This window comes from Rana temporaria, chromosome 4 (assembly GCF_905171775.1).
Source record: "Rana temporaria chromosome 4, aRanTem1.1, whole genome shotgun sequence".
Classification (NCBI taxonomy): Eukaryota; Metazoa; Chordata; class Amphibia; order Anura; family Ranidae; genus Rana; species Rana temporaria.
Genome location: NC_053492.1, coordinates 15,498,191 through 15,520,064, shown reverse-complemented (window position 1 = coordinate 15,520,064; position 21,874 = coordinate 15,498,191). Strand labels below are relative to the sequence as shown.

The window sequence follows — 21,874 nt, the reverse complement described above, 5'->3', positions numbered from 1 at the left end:
CCACTGTTGCGGGGTCAGCCAAGCCAGCCGAGGAAAGAGAAACACTATTATTAAAGCTTTACCTATAAGTTTCTAACAGAGTAATTAAACAAACAAATAAATGTAACCAATATTAGCCACGCCACCTCAGAGTGGATTCAGACTGAGAGGAGACAGGGAGCTTATTAAAGATGTACTAGGTACCAATTTTGTTAGTGACCAAAAGTAGATCACAATCACATATTTAAATTTGAGCCGTGAGGGATTTCTCAGTGTGAATCTCACATTCTAATCAATGCAACAACTTTTTCTTATCACCTAAGAGAGTGTAATAAAGAGAATCCGTATAACATTTAGAATATCTTAAATAATCGCTATTAACAGTAATAATATTCCATTTTGAGACTACCATTTGGCCGAGCCTGTTCTGCAGCCTCCTTTCCGGGAGGAGTGACAGTGGTGTGGATATGCTGCCAACACACCCGGTCAAGACTGTTTACCTGTTACCTCTGACACTCCAGGATCTCGAGGGGCCAGTGACAACATAGAAGGGAGGAAAGGTGCCAGAGAGGCCCTGGGTCTCTGTTGAACCTGGAATGAAAACCTTACTGTACTCGGTTTTGGGTTTAAAGTGGGTTGCCAAAGTCATACTACCCCGGTGGAGAGGGGGACAAATTAACACTAAAACTAGAGGACGAGATGGCAGAGCAATGTTCTTTGGTTGAAGTACATCTTAAGTGTCCTTAGCGGAACTTCAGGGGTCAAGATGTGACCATTGATAACTCCAGTGGGAAGATTATGCAGATAGGCCCCGTAACACCAGTTAGTGTGAGATAAAAATAACTTTGTGACCCAAGTGCACAGGAGAGAGGTATCTCTTAGTATCAAAAACTTAGATGGGGGATGAACTTGGTTGGACCACGGAGGAAACTTTCCCATTAAGAACACCGGAGGAAGGGGTAGAACGGAACACATCAACTAGCAATTGATAAACCTTTCCAGGGCTGTTGGATGATGTGAATCAGTGTCAAGTCTGTTACTCGTTATGATCTCTTCTGGCCCTCCTGGCCTCCGGTGGGGTCATTTGGTCTTGTTCTCTTCTTACTTCGGAGGAGTTCTGAGGGGTTCTTGAATTAGAGGGAGATCTCATCCTGCGGAACCTGGTGGTTTGGGTATCCATGGGTGTTTCAGGTGGTTTCCCTCTTCTCCCAACTGATCGGCGGTAGGGTGCGTACCAATCAGGGACTGAAATTGGTGGCAGGCCTAGTGTTTCACAGAACCTGGGCAGGTCTTCTGGCACTCTCAAAGAGGCATTGCGACCTTGGTTCGAGGCTGCCAAACAAAAGGGGAATTTCCATTTATACCTAATGTCTTTTGACCGCAACACATCCAACAATGGTTTAAGATCGCGCCTATGTTGCAGGGTGATTCCTGAAAGGTCTTGGTATAATTGGACCGGGGTTTCACCGCAGTACACTCTCTGACCCCTGGCCCTACTCAGGATTTCTTCTTTTAGTTTGAAATTGGTCATACAGCATATTATGTCCCTAGGGGGATCTGTATCTCTACCCCTTGGGCGCAGGGCACGGTGTATTCTCTCAAAATCGATGAAGGTTTGAGGGGGTTTACCTAAAATCGAATTGAATATGGCGGTGACTTATTTTTGGATTTGATCTCCCTCAATTACCTCAGGCATTCCTCTCACGCGAAGATTCCGGCGTCGGCCTCTGTTGTCTAAATCTTCCAGCTGTCGATTCACTTCCCTCAGCTGGAGGGTATGGTCATCTATCTTTCTGGTGGATTTTTGTAGAATTACTTCGTGTTCATCCGTTATCTGTTCAGTAACAGCCACCCTGTCGGCAAGAGAGCGCAGGTCTATGCAGAGTTCTGCTATTGCTGCGGCCAGAGTGTCCTTGATGTCTGCCGCTACTGCTCTTAAGTCCAATATATTGATCTGTTGCATTCCAGCACTCCCGGTGCCCGCCATAGCCCCTGTCATTTGAATGGGTATCTCAGGTTCTGGAGCCGTCAGCACAATTTCTGTGGGAGATTGTGAGGATGTTTGGGACGTATTCTGGGTACGACCCCGGCGGGTGGGTGCCATGCTCCCTGGGGGATTGCGATGTTGATCCGTAGTGCTGTGTCCTGCTACTCCAGTGTGTTCTCTGGGAGACCGGGAACGAGATGCCGAGGAATGGCGTGATGAGGTTCCCATAATCACCGGTACCCGAGAGGAGGAGGAAAACCACTACAGAATTACCTTCCTTCTTTTTGGGCAGTCTGTGCTTTGGTATACTGCGGTTTCTCCTTAGGGTATGCTGCAATGGGGTATATTGCTACTCGGCAGTGAGGGTAGTGAGTTTACTCAGGAGTAATTGTCGGCCACCACTGGGTGGTCCAAGCTGGCAATCGGGTATGAATTCTGACTGACTTTGCGGATTTGTCCAGCATTCAAGCCATGTATGGCCTAAAACTTAATGTTCTTCCCCTGCCCTCCTTTCAGATTGGTTGGTGGGATAATCGGGGGTCAGCAAGACCGGGCAAAGAGAACAGAAAAGGGTCTTCTGGAGAAACTTTATATCCAGATATATAGGGTAAGGGCCGGTATTACAGACCGCCAGGTACTTCATCCAGGGGGGGTGATACCTTGGTCCTGTCCCCAGTTCAATCAGGCCCCAGTTCCAGGGATGCTGTGGTTTGAGTCAGTCAGGATTATCAGGTGTGCACCTCAGAAGCATCCACAGGGAGGACCAAGATGGCCGCCGACACCGGGTCTATATGCCTAGTTCAGGGGCTTACAGGTGAGTATTACCTGGTGTTGGTGGTGTCCTCGGGCTGTACAGTCCCCGGTCCGAGAGGAGATAAGGTGTACAGGAGCAGGGGTAAGCTGGAAACTCGTCTGTGCGCCTTCCCTGAGGGGACCAAGATGGCCGCCGCGTCAGACTAAGAGCCGAGTGTGCGGCCTGTCAGCGAGTTTGAGGTAGTTGCTGTGGTTCGGTGGTAACCCCCTAGGCTGCCCGGACCCCGGTTCAGGTAAGGGGGGGATGTTGGAGAGCGCTGGGGGTCAGTTGGAACCGTACGGCTCCGACGCCGGAAGGCTCAAAATGGCCGCGGCTCCGGGAGTAGGCCGAAGCCGCGGTCTTTCCTGAGACGCGTCCCCCGGTCCGGGAAGTTCGTCCACGGCAGCCGCACAAAGCACTGTCTTTTGTGCAGTGGGTAATCCGACCGTGGGCAGAAGGGTTCTCTCCGGCTCACAGGGTGTTTTCCTGGCACCTTGGAAGCAAAAAGCTGTCGTTAAAGCCGATGTGCTTTCTGAGGTGACAGGAGCTCAGGAATTAGGCGTCCATACTCTCCGCTGGCTTGGCCACGCCCCTCTAAATGTGATTTGACTCTTTTTTTTTTTCTTTAGAAATTTCATTTTTGCTGCAGCATGTTCTATACATGGTACACATGCCCTACAGGCAGACTAAGGGGACCCCCCCCCCCCCCAGGCACTATATTTAGCGAAATTGTTCATTTTTATTGTTGCACTTTAAGCATAATTAGAATCACTGCTCCTGAAAAACTTTAACATTTTCAAATTTTTGTGAAGGAAGGGGGTGTCCCTGAATGGCAGTTTGGAAATGTGGTCACCCTAGCGCCAGCATCTTCACTAAGGGAAACTGGCAGTAAAGCCTTGCGACTTCACAGCCAGCTTCCAACTGCACATGCAAGAGCCACGTTGCCCTCTGTGATTGGTCCCACAGTCTTCTGGGACCTGTGATGTGTCCCAAAAGGCTGCAGGAGAAGGAGGGGGCCGAACTTCATCTCAGATCTTTGGGGCGATCTGACCAGAAGTGGAAGAATGGATACCTGTTAAAATCAGGGCCCGCTCCCCCCAAAAAAGTACCAAATGTAAAGGAGGAGGGGGAAGGGGAAGAGGAGGAAGAGCGGAACTTCCCCTTTTGGGAGAACTTCCGCTTTAGGTTCCCTTCACATGTCCCATTTTCACCCAACTCTCATTGCCAATAGCAAGCCAAATAAAGGTGTCACCCTTCCTTAATGGTTCTCCATAATGTAGCATAAAGACATGTTTGAAGGAGTCAAACTGTGAGTGGATAACACCCTTGCTATGGTCTTGGGAAGAGCAAAGACAAAGTGGTGGAGGGGCTTTAAGGGAGAAGCAGAGACACAAGCTACAGTGGTAACTGGTTTGTTCTGGAGACCGCGCTAAACTGACTGGATCAGTCACTGGTAATGGATGGGAAATTGTGTGGGTGAGTAGGAAGAAATCCCTTTCCAGTAGGTTATGCCCAATGGTGGATGGTGGACGGTGAACTCTCTTGAGGCTTGGGCTGCTACCAGGGATGGACTGGCCATTGGGACTACAGGGAGTTTCCCGGTGGGCCGGTGGCTCAGTGGGCCGGCTTCAGTGACAGCGGACCGCTGCCCCCCCTCTGCTCCTCTGTCTCTCCCTTCCTGCAGCGCTCACCTCCTCTCCCTCCCTGCAGCACTCACCTGGGGGGAACAAAGAGGCAGGGGGAGGACCAGAGGAGCAGGGGGGACGACAGAGGAGCATGGGGGAGGGGACAGACAGCTGACTCAACAGCTATTGCCTAGGAGTTTCTCACTTCTGCCTAATCTTGTCCCATAAGGGGGGGGGCACCAAACTGATTCTTTGCCCCGGGTAAAATAATGTCTAGCTTTCCCACTGGTATTGCCTATAAGAGTACCAGCACCAGCCGTTCTACTCTAATAAAGTAGAACGGCTAGTGAAGGGGGAGAGGGGGCTTGGGTGGCCAGGGAAATGGGGGGGGGGGGGTGCAGGAGTTGTCTGGCCCCCATGGGAGAGACCTGTCAAAGTGGGCCAGTCTGGATGAAGTCCAGGGCCAAATTTCTGTCCCAGTCCAGCCTTGGCTGCTACCTTTTCCGATTCGGCCTTACGGTCATTTCCGCATAAAGACTTGGAAAAGAAGGAAAGAGCACCCGATGTCCATAGAAATGCGGGTTTTAGGTCGGTTTAAAGTGGTTGTAAAGACTCATTCTCCGTATAGACAGTTATTGGATTGTTATATCCTGGAGGGCAGGGACTGATGTATCTGTAAAGTGCTAGGGTAAATAGAACTACCTGTAAAATAATAATAATGATAAATGTGTTTTTTCCTGCAGTGGTGGAGAAATTGGGCACCTGTCCCTGGGTTAATACCCATTTACCATGTAGGGGCCCCAACCCCAGGAGTTGTAATTCAGACTCGGATTGTCGCGGGACAGAGAAGTGCTGTGACACAGGCTGTTCTTTTAAATGCCAGGAACCCACCGGTAAGTGGATGACTGTGATCAGATATTAAGTGGCCCGGTACAGACCAGATCTCATCCAAATGTGAAGGTGGAACTGTCAGTATTGCCCCTAGGAGCCAATAATCCGATCCTCCCTTTCCTTCTCCCAGTGCAGCGTGTATAAGAACAATGTGTACAGCAAGTTTTTACAAAGCATAGATAGAATATTTTTTTAGACAGGAGTTCACACCACATGCAGTCCAGGGTGTTTTTTTTTCTGCATCAGAAACGCATGGAAAGTACCGTATTTATCGCGGTATAACTCGCTCCCGCGTATACCGCGCACCCCTAAAGTGACCCCCAATCCTGTGGAAAAAAAGTTATTTTTGTACTTACAGTTCTTGCGCGGCGTCCATCGGCGGCCTCGTCGGGTCCGGCGTCCTTCTGCGGCTTCGGGTGTCCTTTTGCGGCTTCGGTGTCCCTCTTCGGCGGGTCCGGTGTCCTCTTCGGCGGGTCCGGTGTCCTCTTCGGCAGGTCTGGTTTCTTCGGCGGGTCCGGCGTCCTTCTGCGGCGTCCTCGCGGTGTCCTCGCGTCCTCCCCGCTCGTTTCTCGCGCCAAATTTTGAATACTGCGCCAGCATATACCGAGCGCAGTACACTCGGGCAGGCTCGGCAACTGTCGCGCTCACGTCCTGTACGTCCAGGACGTGCCCGCGGAAGAAGCCGAGACTGGCCGACTATACCCGAGTGTACTGCGCTCGGTATATGTCGGCGCAGTATTCAAAACTCGGCGCGGGAAAGCGGGTATCCGCATATATCGCGCACCCACGATTTTGCCCTGATTTTCAGGGCAAAAAAGTGCACGATATACGCCGATAAATACGGTAGTTGGTTTTCAATGGCATAGTTCACACCAGTGCTTGCAGTTCCAGTGCGTTCCAGAAAAAAAAGTAGAACATGCTGCATTGAAACGCTGTAAAACGCACCAAAAACGCACTGGAACACACATTTTTAAGGTTAAAGTGGATGTAAAGCCACTCTCATCCTTTCTAAACTACTGCCATAGTGCTAATCTATAAGGATATAGACGCCTCCTGCATGTATCCTTACCTGTCAAATGTCTCCCCTCTGTCTGTTATAAGAACTGAAAAACTGCAGATTCTGTGGGTGGGTCTGTTGTCTGGAGCTCGGTGGGTGGAGTCGTGATGTCAGTAGGCTCCCCGCCCATCTCTACACTCCCCTGGTCAACATGCATTTTCTCCTGTGTATTCCTTACACTAAATTCTGCTATGATCACTAACATCCAGTCAAAATCCATAAAAGTAACCACATGACTTTGGAAAAGGAGTGGGGGTGGGAATTAAAAAATAATGCCTGTCTAATACCAGGCTAGTGCATGAGATATGTAAATAACCTGTCACTCACAGCAAGGGGGCGGAACGGACCAAGGTTTTTCTCTGTAAGTCCGTTTTATTTCACTGAACAATAAAAGAGCTCAGAGCTGTGGCAAGACTGGGCACAGATGATAGGAAATCTTATACTGTACATTGTGTCCCAGATTTCCAATACCTGCTCTCTGTATGAGATACCCAAGGAGCGTCATCGATGCAACGCTGACCAGGATTGTAAAGGCAAACAGAAGTGCTGCCTCTCTGGCTGCCAGTATATAGGCGCAGACACCAAAGGTAGGAGGTGCAAGCAGAGGTGGCTCTAGGCTTTGTGAGGCCTTAGGCAAAACTTAGACATGAGGCCCCCCCCCTCACGCCCATAATGGGGAAAAATAATTCAAGCGATAAAAATGGCTGCAGAAAGATGCATTGGTCTAGCACACAGGTGATCAGCACCACTTCCAGGGCACCCAACTCACCTTTTAGACATATGCAGACCCAGCAAGGTGACAACTACTGGCGGCTCGTCCATTAGGGGCGCACGAGTGCTGCCCTCTCATCCATGCATCTGGCCGTCAAATTCAGCATCATTGTGCCCATCAATTACAACATCACTGTGCCCGTCAAATGCAGCCTCACTGCACATCATATTCAGCCTCACTGTGCCCATTATGAGGGGTCCCCACCATCCCTGTGCTGCGTTTCCGAGTCTGTACACCTGTGCCCGTCAATTGCAGCCTCACTGTGTCCATCAATTGCAGCCTCACTGTCTCCATCAATTGCAGCCTCACTGTGCCCATCAATTACAGCATTACTGTGCCCATCTATTGCAGACTCACTGTGCCCATTATGAGGGGTTCCCACCATCCCTGTGCTGCATTCCCAAGTCTGTACACATGTGCCCATCAATTGCAGCCTCACTGTACCCATCAATTGCAGACTCACTGTGCCCATCAATTGCAGTCTCACTGGGCCTATCAATTGCAGCCACTGTGCAAATCAAATGCAGCCTCACTGTGCCCATCAAATGCAGCCTCTCTGTGTCCATCCAATGCAGCCTCACTGTGCCCATTATGAGTGGTTCCCACCATTCCACAGTTCCCAAGTCTTTACACCTGTGTCCATCAATTACAGCCTCACTGCCCATCAATCACTGTCACTGTGCCCATCAAAATGCAGCCTCGCTGTGCCCATTAATTAGTGTCACTGTGACCATCATAAAGCAGCCTCACTGTGCCCATCATTAAGCAGCAACTCTGCCCATTAATCCGCATCACTGTGCCCATTAGAAAGCAGCCTCACTGTGCCCCTCCGAAAGCGTCACAGTGCCCATAAAAATGCAACCACTGTGCCCATTAATTAGTGTCACTGTGCTCATTGGAGGAGGGGGGAGAGGAGGAGTGTGGGAGAGAGGGAGAAAGAGAGGAGGAAAAGGGAGAGTAGGAGAAGAGAAGAGGGGGGAGCAGAAGAGAAGAAAGGGGGAGGAGAAGAGAGGGGGAGCAGAAGAGAAGAGGGGGGGGAGAGGGGGGGAGAAGAGAAGAGGGGGGGAGAAGAGAAGAGAGGAGAGAGAAGAGAGAGGGGGAGAAGAGAAGAGGGGGGAGAAGAGGGGGGAGAAGAGAAGGGGGGAAGAGAAGAGATGGGAGGGAGAAGAGAAAAGGGGGGAGAAGAGAAGAGAGGGGGAGAAGAGAGGGGGAGAGAGGGGGAGAAGAGGGGGGAGAAGAGAGGGGGGAGAGAAGAGGGGGGGAGAGATGGGGGGGAGAAGAGAAGAGGGGGGGGGGGGAAGAGAAGGGAGAAGAGAGGGGGGAGAGAAGAGGGGGGAGAAGAGAAGGGGGTAGAAGAGAAGAGAGGGGGGAAAGGGGGAGAAGAGAAGAGAGGGGGAGAGAGGGGGAGAAGAGAAGAGGGGGAAGAGAAGAGGGGGAGGGTGTTTTTGAAGGGAGGAGAGAAGATTGGGGGGAAGAGAAGAGAGGGGGGGAGAGACGAGGGGGGGGAAGAGAAGAGAGGGGGGGGGAGGGGGAGAAGAGGAGAGGGGGAGAAGAGAAGAGAGGGGAGGGTGTTTTTGAAGGGGGGGTGAAGAGAGGGGGGTAGGAGAAGAGAGGGGGGGAGAGACGAGGGGGGGAAGAGAAGAGAGGGGGGGAGGGAGGAGGAGTGAAAAAGAGATCACTAACCCTGTCCCCTCCCCTCCTATGTCGTAGTGTATGTGCAGAGTCTGAAGTAAAAAGAACAGTGGCGGCTGGTGCTCAAAAATTTTTGGGGGGGCGCAAACGAAAAAAGAAATTGCAGCCTCACTGTGCCCACCAAATGCAGCCACTGTGCCATGCCATCAAACGCAGCCACTGTGCCATCAATTGTCACCACTGTGCCATGCCATTAAACGCAGCCACTGTGCCATTAATTGTCACCACTGTGCCATGCCATCAAACGCAGCCACTGTGCCATCAATTCGCACCACTGTGCCATGCCATCAAACACAGCCACTGTGCCATCAATTCGCACCACTGTGCCATGCCATCAAACACAGCCACTGTGCCATCAATTGTCACCACTGTGCCATGCTATCAAACGCAGTCACTGTGCCATCAGTTATCACCACTGTGCCATGCCATCAAATGCAGTCACTATGCCATCAATTCGCACCACTGTACCATGCCATCAAACGCAGCCACTGTGCCATCAGTTATCTCCACTGTGCCATGCCATCAAATGCAGTCACTATGCCATCAATTCGCACCACTGTGCCATGCCATCAAACGCAGTCACTGTGCCATGCCATCAAACGCAGCCACTGTGCCATGCCATCAAACGCAGTCAATGTGCCCCTCAATTGTCGCCACTGTGCCAATTGTCAACACTGTGCCCTTTAATTGTCGCCACTGTGCCCATTGTTGCCACTGTGCATGTCACTGTGCCCTTTAATTATTGCCACTGTGCCCATTGTCACCACTGTGCCCTTTGTCGCCACTGTGCCCATTGATGCCACTGTGCCCTTTGTCGCCTCTGTGCCCATTGTCGCCGCTGTGCCCTGTAAAATGCACCTACCTTTTTCCTTCCACGTCCCTCGATGTCTTCTCCCGCAGCCACTGTGCCATCAATTATCACCACTGTGCCATGCCATCAAATGCAGTCCCTATGCCATCAATTCGCACCACTGTGCCATGCCATCAAACGCAGCCACTGTGCCATCAATTGTCACCACTGTGCCATGCCATCAAATGCAGTCACTATGCCATCAATTCGCACCACTGTGCCATGCCATCAAACGCAGTCACTGTGCCATGCCATCAAACGCAGCCACTGTGCCATGCCATCAAACGCAGTCACTGTGCCATGCCATCAAACACAGCCACTGTGCCATTAATTGTCACCACTGTGCCATGCCATCAAAAGCAGCCACTGTGCCCCTCAATTGTCGCCACTGTGCCAATTGTCACCACTGTGCCCCTTAATTGTCGCCACTGTGCCCATTGTTGCCACTGTGCATGGCTCTGATAGGCACTTCCGCACAGCCAACCAGCTGCCGTTATTCAGGTAGTCGGCGCTTAAGGTCCGGCCACCTGAATAGACCAGCGGCAGCTGGCAACAATAACGTACATTCATGCAATGCATGAATGTATGTTATTTCAGTGGCAGGCGATGCGGAGCCAGAGGGGGCGGTGCTCCAGCGCCCTCTATAGACAGACTGCCACTGGACTCAAGATAGATTCATGCAATGCATGAATCTATCTATGGGGATTGGAGCGGTGCAGGAGAGAGCGGGCGGCGCTCCTGCGCCCTTTATGGACGTACCACTGCTGCTTGAAGTAGAACTAAAGGCAAATTTTGCTTTTATTTTGGATAGTGTGTAAGGGAGGTTTTTTTTTTTTGCCATCTTTGTTTCATCGGGGAGATTTTGCTTCACTTCCTGTCCCATAGCCAAAACAAGAAGTGAGAGGGAATCCCTCCAAAGTGAGGGAAACCCTGGTCGTCACCAGAACTAGTGTCCCCATTAGATGGTTTCCACTGCATTCCTGTTCTGGTGACAACATTTGGGATTTCCATTCACTTTTACTCTCAGTAATAATGGTGAATATAAAAAATAGAGAGGGTGAACCTCCCTAACGGATAGACAGCAATAAAAACCTGTTAGGGTTCGTTAAGTTAACCACTTAAGCCCCGGACCATATTGCTGCCTAAAGACCCAAGGGGTTTTTACAGTTCGGGACTGCGTCGCTTTAACAGACAATTGCGCGGTCGTGCGACGTGGCTCCCAACCAAAATTGGCGTCCTTTTTTCCCCACAAATAGAGCTTTCTTTTGGTGGTATTTGATCACCTCTGCGGTTTTTATTTTTTGCGCTATAAACAAAAATAGAGCGACAATTTTGAAAAAAATGCAATATTTTTTACTTTTTGCTGTAATAAATATCCCCCAAAAACATATATACATTTTTTTCCCTCAGTTTAGGCCGATACGTATTCTTCTACCTATTTTTGGTAAAAAAAAATCGCAATAATCGTTTATCGGTTGGTTTGCGCAAAATTTATAGCGTTTACAAAATAGGGGATAGTTTTTTTGCATTTTTTTTTTTTTTTTTTTACTACTAATGGCGGCGATCAGCGATTTTTTTTCGTGACTGCGACATTATAGCGGACACTTCGGACAATTTTGACACATTTTTGGGACCATTGTCATTTTCACAGCAAAAAATGCATTTAAATTGCATTCTTTATTGTGAAAATGACAGTTGCAGTTTGGGAGTTAAACACAGGGGGCGCTGTAACATTTAGGGATCACTGTGTATGTGTTTACTAGTGTAGGGGGGTGTGGCTGTAGGAATGACATCATCGATCGGATCTCCCCTATAAAGAGGATCACCCGATCGATGCGCCGCCACAGTGAAGCACGGGGAAGCTGTGTTTACATACGGCTCTCCCCGTTCTTCAGCTCCAGGGAGCGATCGCGACGGAACGGCTATAAACAAATAGCCGCGCCGTCGTCCCGGATCGCTCCCCGAGGGAACCCGACCTCCGCATGTACCGGGGGGGGGTCCCGATTGGACCCCCGACCCACGTCTAGCAGAGGACGTACAGGTACGTACATGTGCCTGTCCGTGCCATTCTGCTGACGTATATTTACATGAGGAGGTCGGGAAGTGGTTAAGTTGCAGTATAACCTTTAGCTAATCTGTAAGCCCTGATGAAGGCCATCTTGAGCCCCTTAGGGAAAGAGAGCCTTGACTGATGGGGGCATGGCCAGGTACTGGACAAGGCGGTGGTCACGGAAGGATTGGTTAGTTTGGGGGATGGGTTGGGCCTGAGCTCAGGTAAAAGGGAAATTCTGTGTCTCTTTGGAAGCGTGCTGGAAAGAGCTGCCCACCCTCCCGCCCCTTTTTTGCTATGGTATGTCACAGCTTGCTGCGGTTTTCTTGACCTTGCCAGCAGAAAATGGCCGTAGTGGGCCATGCCCTTTATGGACACCGGAAGTAGGCGGCCTGTCCAGCACTTATGGTAAGGACAGGCCCCTCCCCCCCTTTTGGAATGGTGCTCACAGTACAACTGTGACTGGCACTGGTTATAAAATGTTTAATGTTGAAAACGTTATGTTTGCTTTATTAAAGCTGTGGCCTTGCCCTTTCCAACTTAAAGGGGAGTTCCACCCACAATTTCACTTTTTAAATATAAATACCCCTGTAATACACAAGCTTAATGTAGTCTAGTAAAGTTAGTCTGTAAACTAAGGTCCGTTTTGTTAGGTTGTTACAGCATTTAGTTTATAATCTAGAAATAGACCGTGGCCATCTTAAGTGTGGGCATCATGAAGCCAGACTGTATGACTTCCTGGATTTCAGCTTTGCACATGCTCAGTGCACAAGCAATGTAATAGGTTTCAGTCAGGTTTGCAAGGACTACTGGGAAACATGATGCCTATCCCAGAAACCCTTGCAAATAGCCTAGGCAAATAAGGAGGAGGAAGTAATGAAGGACTACAAAATAAAGGTATTTATAAGCAACAAATTAAATAAAAATTGTCCATTCTGAACACTATGAGATTAGAGCATGCAGCACAGACAAACATAAAAAAATGGGTGGAACTCCACTTTAATGGTTGTAAGAGTGTTTATTTATTGGGATGAAGGGGGAAGGTTTATGTACATCATTTTTGTATTAAGGGGTACCTGGGATCATTGCGCCTCAGCAGTCAAGAAGGAGGAGGTTTAAACTTTCCCACTGCATTCAAAACTAAAAAGTGGAACAGTTGGGACTTTATATGAGGTGGTGACCTGGTAATCTCAATTGCCTCCATTCCTATCTATATGTCACAAAAAAAGAAGGGGAAAGGGGATTGGGACTTTGAATGAAGCACGTAGGTTTATTATATAAATGAATAACATACAAACGCATAATCATGAGTAAGTGTATATCCAATACGATTATAATAACTGGTACAATTCATAAAAATGTATATCTATACATACAATATAGACGGGTTGCCACATGATTATAAACGATTAATATCAAAAATGATACATACTGAGAGATTGAATCATAGGGACACGGCACATAATAGCTCGATGCATTTCGTGGACTGGTCCACTCTTCAGGAGCATGCACGTGAGTTCAATAAAAAATATATTAGAAGGAGTTGCTGTATAGCAGGGGTGTCCAAACTTTTTTCAAAGAGGGCCAGATTTGATTAAGTGAACATGCGTGAAGGGCCGACTATTTTGCCTGACATTCTTTGAACCATTAAAATTCTGCCTAAGTGTGTTTGTCTGAGCACTAATACACGGCCCAACAAGAATTCTCTTGCCTTTGTGGCTGTGTGTGGTGAAGAGATGAGCTCGGGCGTGTTATTTGGATGTACTGTATATATTTTATTTGTGGCCCCAACGAATCCCAGAGCGCTGCTTAGGACTAAGGATGAGCTTGGGCGTGTTATTTGGATATACCGTATTTATCGGCGTATAACACTCACAGGCTTACCATTGCCATGTATGCAGCCTCACCATTGCCATGAATGCAGCCTTACAATTGCCATGAATGCAGCCTTACCATTGCAATCAATGCAGCCTTACCATTGCAACCAATGCAGCCTCACATGTGCCATAAATGCAGCCTCACATGTGCCATAAATGCAGCCTTACCATTGCCATCAGTGCAGCCTGAATGATGCCCATCTGCAGCCTCGGAGGGCAGAGGGAGGGGGCGGGACGAGTGCCAACAGATTACAAACAGGAGAATGCCTTGTTTATCCTGTGGCCTCTTTAATAGACAGAACAGTCGCCCAATGGCATCCCAGGAGACGGGACTTACAATACAAACGCTGCTGAGTAAACAGGAGATTCTCTTCATGTAATCTGACGGCGCTCGTCCTGCCCCCTCCCTGTCCCCTCCAAGGCTGCGCCAATAAATACAGTATATATCTTTTGTGGCCCTGGGGGCCACAAACAATATATACATCCAAATCCCTAGGGGGGCCATATTAAATCAACAGGGGGGCCGCATTTGGCCCCCGGGCCTGACTTTGGACATGCCTGCTGTATAGTCTGATCCTACCCAAGGAAAAAAAATCATAAAAAAAATGTCCCAGAAGGTTGCAGGAGAAGGAGGGGGCCGAACTTCATCTCAGATCTTTGGGGCGATCTGACCAGAAGTCGAAGAATGCAAAAATCAGGGCCTGCTCCCCCAAGGCTGTTTGAAGGAATTTGGTAGCCCCAAGCAAAATGGACATGGAGGCCCACCACAGCAGGTGTCCCCAGCAGAGTTGGGGATGAGTGGCTGTGCTGGTGGGGGTGGAATGAGTGTCAGTGGTGGGGGGATGAGTGTTAGTGGTGGGGGGTAGGGATGAGTGTTAGTGGTGGGGGGTAGGGATGAGTGGCAGTGGTGGGGGGTAGGGATGAGTGTCAGTGGTGGGGGGTAGGAATGAGTGTCAATGGTGGGGGGTAGGAATGAGTGTCAGTGGTGGGGGATAGGAATGAGTGGCTGTGCTGGTGGGGCTTAGGGATGAGTGGCTGTGCTGGTGGGATGAGTGTCTGTGGTGGGGGGGACTGACTGGATGGAATCAGTGGTGGTGGTGACTGACTGGGTACATTGGCAGCGCTGGGTGCCGGAATCAGAGACACTTACTTTCTGTCAGTGTCCTCTTGGTTTCCCCTGCATGGCTCCATGTCTCTCTCAGCTCCCTCTGCTCCATGTGTCTCTGCAGCTCCTCCCCCACGACCTTCTCTCACTTGGTGTCAGCAGTGTCTGCCCCGCCTCCCTACATTCTCTCTGTTCCTGGATAGGCGAGGGCGGGGCAGTCCACAGTCTCAGGCTGCCTCTGCCTTCTCTCTCTCTCCCCTCAGCAAACGAAAGCCCCCATCCCCGCGGCGGAACGAACGGGCTCCTGCTTGGGGGCCCCAGGCCAGCTCGGGGCCCCAAGCAGTTGCTTGTTTTGCCTGTCTTGTTCCAACGGGCCTGCGTTCCCCCCAAAAAAGTACCAAATGTAAAGGAGGAGGGGGAAGGGCAAGAGGAGGAAGAGTGGAACTTCCCCTTTTGGGAGAACTTCCGCTTTAGGCTCCCTTCACATGTCCCATTTTCACCCAACTCTCATTGCCAATAGCAAGCCAAATAAAGGTGTCACCCTTCCTTGATGGTTCTCCATAATGTAGCATAAAGACATATTTGAAGGAGTCAAACTGTGAGTGGATAACACCCTTGCTATGGTCTTGGGATGAGCAAAGACAAAGTGGTGGAGGGGCTTTGAAGCAGAAGCAGAGACACAAGCTACAGTGGTAACTGGTTTGTTACGGAGACCGCGCTGGACTGACTGGATCATTCACTGGTAATGGATGGGAAATTGTGTGGGTGAGTAGGAAGAAATCCCTTTCCAGTAGGTTATGCCCAATGGTGGATGGTGGCCGGTGAACTCTCTTGAGGCTTGGGCTGCTACCTTTTCCGATTCGGCCTTACGGTCATTTCCGCATAAAGACTTGGAAAAGAAAGAAAGAGCACCCGATGTCCATAGAAATGTGAGTTTTAGGTCGGTTTAAAGTGGTTGTAAAGACTCATTCTCAGTATAGACAGTTATTGGATTGTTATATCCTGGAGGGCAGGGACTGATGTGAATGAACAATGTATCTGTAAAGTGCTAGATAAATAGAACTACCTGTAAAAATAATAATAATAATAATGATAAATGTGTTTTTTCCTGCAGTGGAGGAGAAACCGGGCACCTGTCCCGTGGTAAATACCCATTTACCATGTAGGGGCCCCAACCCCAGGAGTTGTCGCGCAGACTCGGATTGTCTCGGGGCAAAGAAGTGCTGTGACGCAGGCTGTTCTTTTAAATGCCGGGAACCCACCGGTAAGTGGATGACTGTGATCAGATATTAAGTGGCCCGGTACCGGGCCCGGCCTTAGGTGTTCAGGCGCCCTGTGCCACCTAAATCTCTAGCGCCCCCTCATCTTCACCCCTCGCCCCTGATCAATAACTAATTGCGATTTTTTTTTTACCAAAAATATGTAGCAGAAAACAAATTGGCCTAAAATGGTAAAAAAAAAAATTTTAAAAAAAATAATTGGGGAATGTTATATAGCAGAAAGTGGGGGGGAAAAAGGACATCAATTTAGTTTGGGTACAGTGTTGCACGACCGTGCAATTGTCCATTAAAATATGCAGTGCCGAATCGCAAAATTACATTACATACATGCATACATTACATACATGTATACATTACATACATGCATACATTACATACATGTATACATTACATACATGTATGTAATTGGAATGAGTGTCAATGGTGGGGGGTAGGAATGAGTGGCAGTGGTGGGGGGTAGGAATGAGTGTCAATGGTGGGGGGTAGGAATGAGTGTCAGTGGTGGGGGATAGGAATGAGTGGCTGTGCTGGTGGGGGGTAGGGATGAGTGGCTGTGCTGGTGGGATGAGTGTCTGTGGTGGGGGGACAGACTGGATGGAATCAGTGGTGGTGGTGACTGACTGGGTACATTGGCAGCGCTGGGTGCCAGAATCAGAGACACTTACTTTCTGTCACTGTCCTCTTGGTTTCCCTTGCATGGCTCCATGTCTCTCTCGGCTCCCTCTGCTCCATGTGTCTCTGCAGCTCCTCCCCCACGACCTTCTCTCACTTGGTGTCAGCAGCGTCTCCCTACATTCTCTCTGTTCCTGGATAGGCGAGGGCGGGGCAGTCCACAGTCTCAGGCTGCCTCTGCCTTCTCTCTCTCTCCCCTCAGCAAACGAAAGCCCCCATCCCCGCGGCGGAACGAACGGGCTCCTGCTTGGGGGCCCCAGGCCAGCTCGGGGCCCCAAGCAGTTGCTTGTTTTGCCTGTCTTGTTCCAACGGGCCTGCGTTCCCCCCAAAAAAGTACCAAATGTAAAGGAGGAGGGGGAAGAGGAAGAGGAGGAAGAGCGGAACTTCCCCTTTTGGGAGAACTTCCGCTTTAGGCTCCCTTCACATGTCCCATTTTCACCCAACTCTCATTGCCAATAGCAAGCCAAATAAAGGTGTCACCCTTCCTTAATGGTTCTCCATAATGTAGCATAAATACATGTTTGAAGGAGTCAAACTGTGAGTGGATAACACCCTTGCTATGGTCTTGGGATGAGCAAAGACAAAGTGGTGGAGGGGCTTTGAAGCAGAAGCAGAGACACAAGCTACAGTGGTAACTGGTTTGTTCTGGAGACCGCGCTGGACTGACTGGATCAGTCACTGGTAATGGATGGGAAATTGTGTGGGTGAGTAGGAAGAAATCCCTTTCCAGTTGGTTATGCCCCATGGTGGATGGTGGACAGTGAACTCTCTTGAGGCTTGGGCTGCTACCTTTTCCGATTCGGCCATTCGGTCATTTCCGCATAAAGACTTGGAAAAGAAGGAAAGAGCACCTGATGTCCAAAGAAATGTGAGTTTTAGGTTGGTTTAAAGACTCATTCTCAGTATAGACCGTTATTGGATTGTTATATCCTGGAGGGCAGGGACTGATGTGAATGTACAATGTATCTGTAAAGCGCTAGATAAATAGAACTACCTGTAAAAATAATAATAATAATGATAAATGTGTTTTTTCCTGCAGTGGAGGAGAAACCGGGCACCTGTCCCGTGGTTAATAGCCATTTACCATGTAGGGGCCCCAACCCCAGGAGTTGTCGCGCAGACTCGGATTGTCTCGGGACAAAGAAGTGCTGTGACGCAGGCTGTTCTTTTAAATGCCGGGAACCCACCGGTAAGTGGATGACTGTGATCAGATATAAGGTGGCCCGGTACCAGGCCCGGCCTTAGGTGTTCAGGCGCCCTGTGCGACCTAAATCTCTAGCGCCCCCTCATCTTCACCCTTCGCCCCTGGTCAATAACTAATTGCGATTTTTTTTACCAAAAATATGTAGCAGAAAACAAATTGGCATAAAATGGTAAAAAAAAAAAAAAAAGATTAAAAAAAAAAAATTTGGGAATGTTATATAGCAGAAAGTGAAAAATATTTTCTTTTTTTCAAAATTCTTGCTCTTTTTTTGTTTATAGCACAAAAAATAAAAACCGCAGAGGTGATCAAATACCACCAGAAGAAAGCTCTATTTGTGGGGAAAAAAGGACATCAATTTAGTTTGGGTGCAATTGTCCATTAAAAAAACGCAGTGCCAAATCGCAAAATGACATTACATACATGCATACATTACATACATGTATACATTACATACATGCATACATTACATGCATGTATACATTACATACATGCATACATTACATTCATGTATACATTACATACATGTATGTAATTGGAATGAGTGTCAATGGTGGGGGGTAGGAATGAGTGTCAGTGGTGGGGGATAGGAATGAGTGGCTGTGCTGGTGGGGGGTAGGGATGAGTGGCTGTGCTGGTGGGATGAGTGTCTGTGGTGGGGGGACTGACTGGATGGAATCAGCGGTGGTGGTGACTGACTGGGTACATTGGCAGCGCTGGGTGCCGGAATCAGAGACACTTACTTTCTGTCAGTGTCCTCTTGGTTTCCCCTGCATGGCTCCATGGCTCTCTCGGCTCCCTCTGCTCCATGTGTCTCTGCAGCTCCTCCCCCATGACCTTCTCTCACTTGGTGTCAGCAGTGTCTGCCCCACCTCCCTACATTCTCTCTGTTCCTGGATAGGCGAGGGCGGGGCAGTCCACAGTCTCAGGCTGCCTCTGCCTTCTCTCTCTCTCTCCTCAGCAAACGAAAGCCCCCATCACCGCGGCGGAACGAACGGGCTCCTGCTTGGGGGCCCCAGGCCAGCTCGGGGGCCCCAAGCAGTTGCTTGTTTTGCCTGTCTTGTTCCAACGGGCCTGCGCTCCCCCTAAAAAAGTACCAAATGTAAAGGAGGAGGAGGAAGAGCGGAACTTCCCCTTTTGGGAGAACTTCCGCTTTAGGCTCCCTTCACATGTCCCATTTTCACCCCACTCTCATTGCCAATAGCAAGCCAAATAAAGGTGTCACCCTTCCTTAATGGTTCTCCATAATGTAGCATAAATACATGTTTGAAGGAGTCAAACTGTGAGTGGATAACACCCTTGCTATGGTCTTGGGATGAGCAAAGACAAAGTGGTGGAGGGGCTTTGAAGCAGAAGCAGAGACACAAGCTACAGTGGTAACTGGTTTGTTCTGGAGACCGCGCTGGACTGACTGGATCAGTCACTGGTAATGGATGGGAAATTGTGTGGGTGAGTAGGAAGAAATCCCTTTCCAGTTGGTTATGCCCCATGGTGGATGGTGGCCGGTGAACTCTCTTGGGGCTTGGGCTGCTACCTTTTCCGATTCTGCCTTATGGTCATTTCCACATGTAGACTTGGAAAATAAAGAAAGAGCACCCGATGTCCGAAGAAATGTGAGTTTTGGGATGAAGCCGCCGAGAAGCTCGGCGGGACGCCTTCTCCCATAGAACAACGAGAAAATAGAGAACATGTTCTCTATTTTCTCGTCGAGCTTCTCGGCGGCTCCATCGAGCCAAAACTGTACAGACGACAGAGTTTCTCGGCAGAATCCGGGTTTTGACCGAGTTTCTCGGTGAATTCTGCCGAGAAACTCTGTCGTGTGTACGGGGCCTCAGTATAGACAGTTATTGGATTGTTATATCCTGGAGGGCAGGGACTGATGTGAATGTACAATGTATCTGTAAAGTGCTAGATAAATAGAACTACCTGTAAAAATAATAATAATAATGATAAATGTGTTTTTTCCTGCAGTGGAGGAGAAACCGGGCACCTGTCCCGTGGTTTATACCCATTTACCATGTAGGGGCCCCAACCCCAGGACTTGTCGCGCAGACTCGGATTGTCTCGGGACAAAGAAGTGCTGTGACGCAGGCTGTTCTTTTAAATGCCAGGAACCCACCGGTAAGTGGATGACTGTGATCAGATATTAGGTGGCCCGGTACCGTGCCCGGCCTTAGGTGTTCAGGCGCCCTGTGCGACCTAAATCTCTAGCGCCCCCTCATCTTCACCCCTCACCCCTGGTCAATAACTAATTGCGATTTTTTTTTTACCAAAAATATGTAGCAGAAAACAAATTGGCCTAAAATGGTAAAAAAAAAAAAAAAAAGATTAAAAAAAAAAAAAAATTGGGAATGTTATATAGCAGAAAGTGAAAAATATTGTTTTTTTTTTCAAAATTCTTGCTCTTTTTTTGTTTATAGCACAAAAAATAAAAACTGCAGAGGTGATCAAATACCACCAAAAGAAAGCTCTATTTGTGGGGAAAAAAGGACATCAATTTAGTTTGGGTACAGTGTCGCACAACCGTGCAATTGTCCAATAAAAAAATGCAGTGCCGAATCGCAAAATTACATTACATACATGCATACATTACATACATGTATACATTACATACATGTATGTAATTGGAATGAGTGTCAATGGTGGGGGGTAGGGATGAGTGGCAGTGGTGGGGGGTAGGAATGAGTGTCAATGGTGGGGGGTAGGAATGAGTGTCAGTGGTGGGGGGTAGGAATGAGTGTCAGTGGTGGGGGATAGGAATGAGTGGCTGTGCTGGTGGGGGGTAGGGATGAGTGGCTGTGCTGGTGGGATGAGTGTCTGTGGTGGGGGGACTGACTGGATGGAATCAGTGGTGGTGGTGACTGACTGGGTACATTGGCAGCGCTGGGTGCCGGAATCAGAGACACTTACTTTCTGTCAGTGTCCTCTTGGTTTCCCCTGCATGGCTCCATGTCTCTCTCGGCTCCCTCTGCTCCATGTGTCTCTGCAGCTCCTCCCCCACGACCTTCTCTCACTTGGTGTCAGCAGTGTCTGCCCCGCCTCCCTACATTCTCTCTGTTCCTGGATAGGCGAGGGCGGGGCAGTCCACAGTCTCAGGCTGCCTCTGCCTTCTCTCTCTCTCCCCTCAGCAAACGAAAGCCCCCATCCCTGCGGCAGAACGAACGGGCTCCTGCTTGGGGGCCCCAGGCCAGCTCGGGGCCCCAAGCAGTTGCTTGTTTTGCCTGTCTTGTTCCAACGGGCCTGCGCTCCCCCCAAAAAAGTACCAAATGTAAAGGAGGAGGGGGAAGGGGAAGAGGAGGAAGAGCGGAACTTCCCCTTTTGGGAGAACTTCCGCTTTAGGCTCCCTTCACATGTCCCATTTTCACCCAACTCTCATTGCCAATAGCAAGCCAAATAAAGGTGTCACCCTTCCTTAATGGTTCTTCATAATGTAGCATGAAGACATGTTTGAAGGAGTCAAACTGTGAGTGGATAACACCCTTGCTATGGTCTTGGGAAGAGCAAAGACAAAGTGGTGGAGGGGCTTAGAAGGAGAAGCAGAGACACAAGCTACAGTGGTAACTGGTTTGTTCTGGAGACCACGCTGGACTGACTGGATCAGTCACTGGTAATGGATGGGAAATTGTGTGGGTGAGTAGGAAGAAATCCCTTTCCAGTAGGTTATGCCCAGGAATGGACTGGCCATTGGGACTACAGGGAGTTTCCCGGTGGGCTGATAGCTCAGTGGGCCGGCTTCAGTGACAGCGGACTGCCACCCCCCTCCGCTCCTCTGTCTCTCCCTTCCTGCAGCGCTCATCTCCTCTCCCTCCCCGCAGTGCTCACCTAGGGGGACAAAGAAGCAGGGAGAGGACCAGAGGAGCAGGGACAACGACAGAGGAACATGGGGGAGGGGACAGACAGCTGACTCAACAGCTATGGCCTGGGAGTTTCTCACTTCTGCCTAATCTTGTCCCATAAGGGAAGCACCAAACTGATTCTTTGCCCCAGGTGAAATAATGTCTAGCTTCCCCACTGGTACTTCCTATAAGAGTACCAGTACCAAC

At 49.4% G+C, this 21,874-nt stretch overlaps 1 protein-coding gene across 3 annotated transcripts in view; it reads left to right on the top strand.

Annotated features, from left to right (window-relative positions):
* LOC120935975 (whey acidic protein-like) overlaps positions 1 to 21,874 on the top strand; it is a 101,138-nt gene that overhangs the window by 43,968 nt on the left and 35,296 nt on the right. For 2 of the 3 annotated variants that reach the window (XM_040348027.1, XM_040348026.1), the window contains exons 3-6: positions 5,128 to 5,277; positions 15,793 to 15,942; positions 17,670 to 17,819; positions 19,803 to 19,952. In XM_040348027.1, coding sequence (XP_040203961.1) covers positions 5,128 to 5,277; positions 15,793 to 15,942; positions 17,670 to 17,819; positions 19,803 to 19,952 — 600 coding nt within the window. The remainder of the gene's footprint in view (positions 1 to 5,127; positions 5,278 to 15,792; positions 15,943 to 17,669; positions 17,820 to 19,802; positions 19,953 to 21,874) is intronic. The other variant, XM_040348028.1, reaches the window with a different exon arrangement.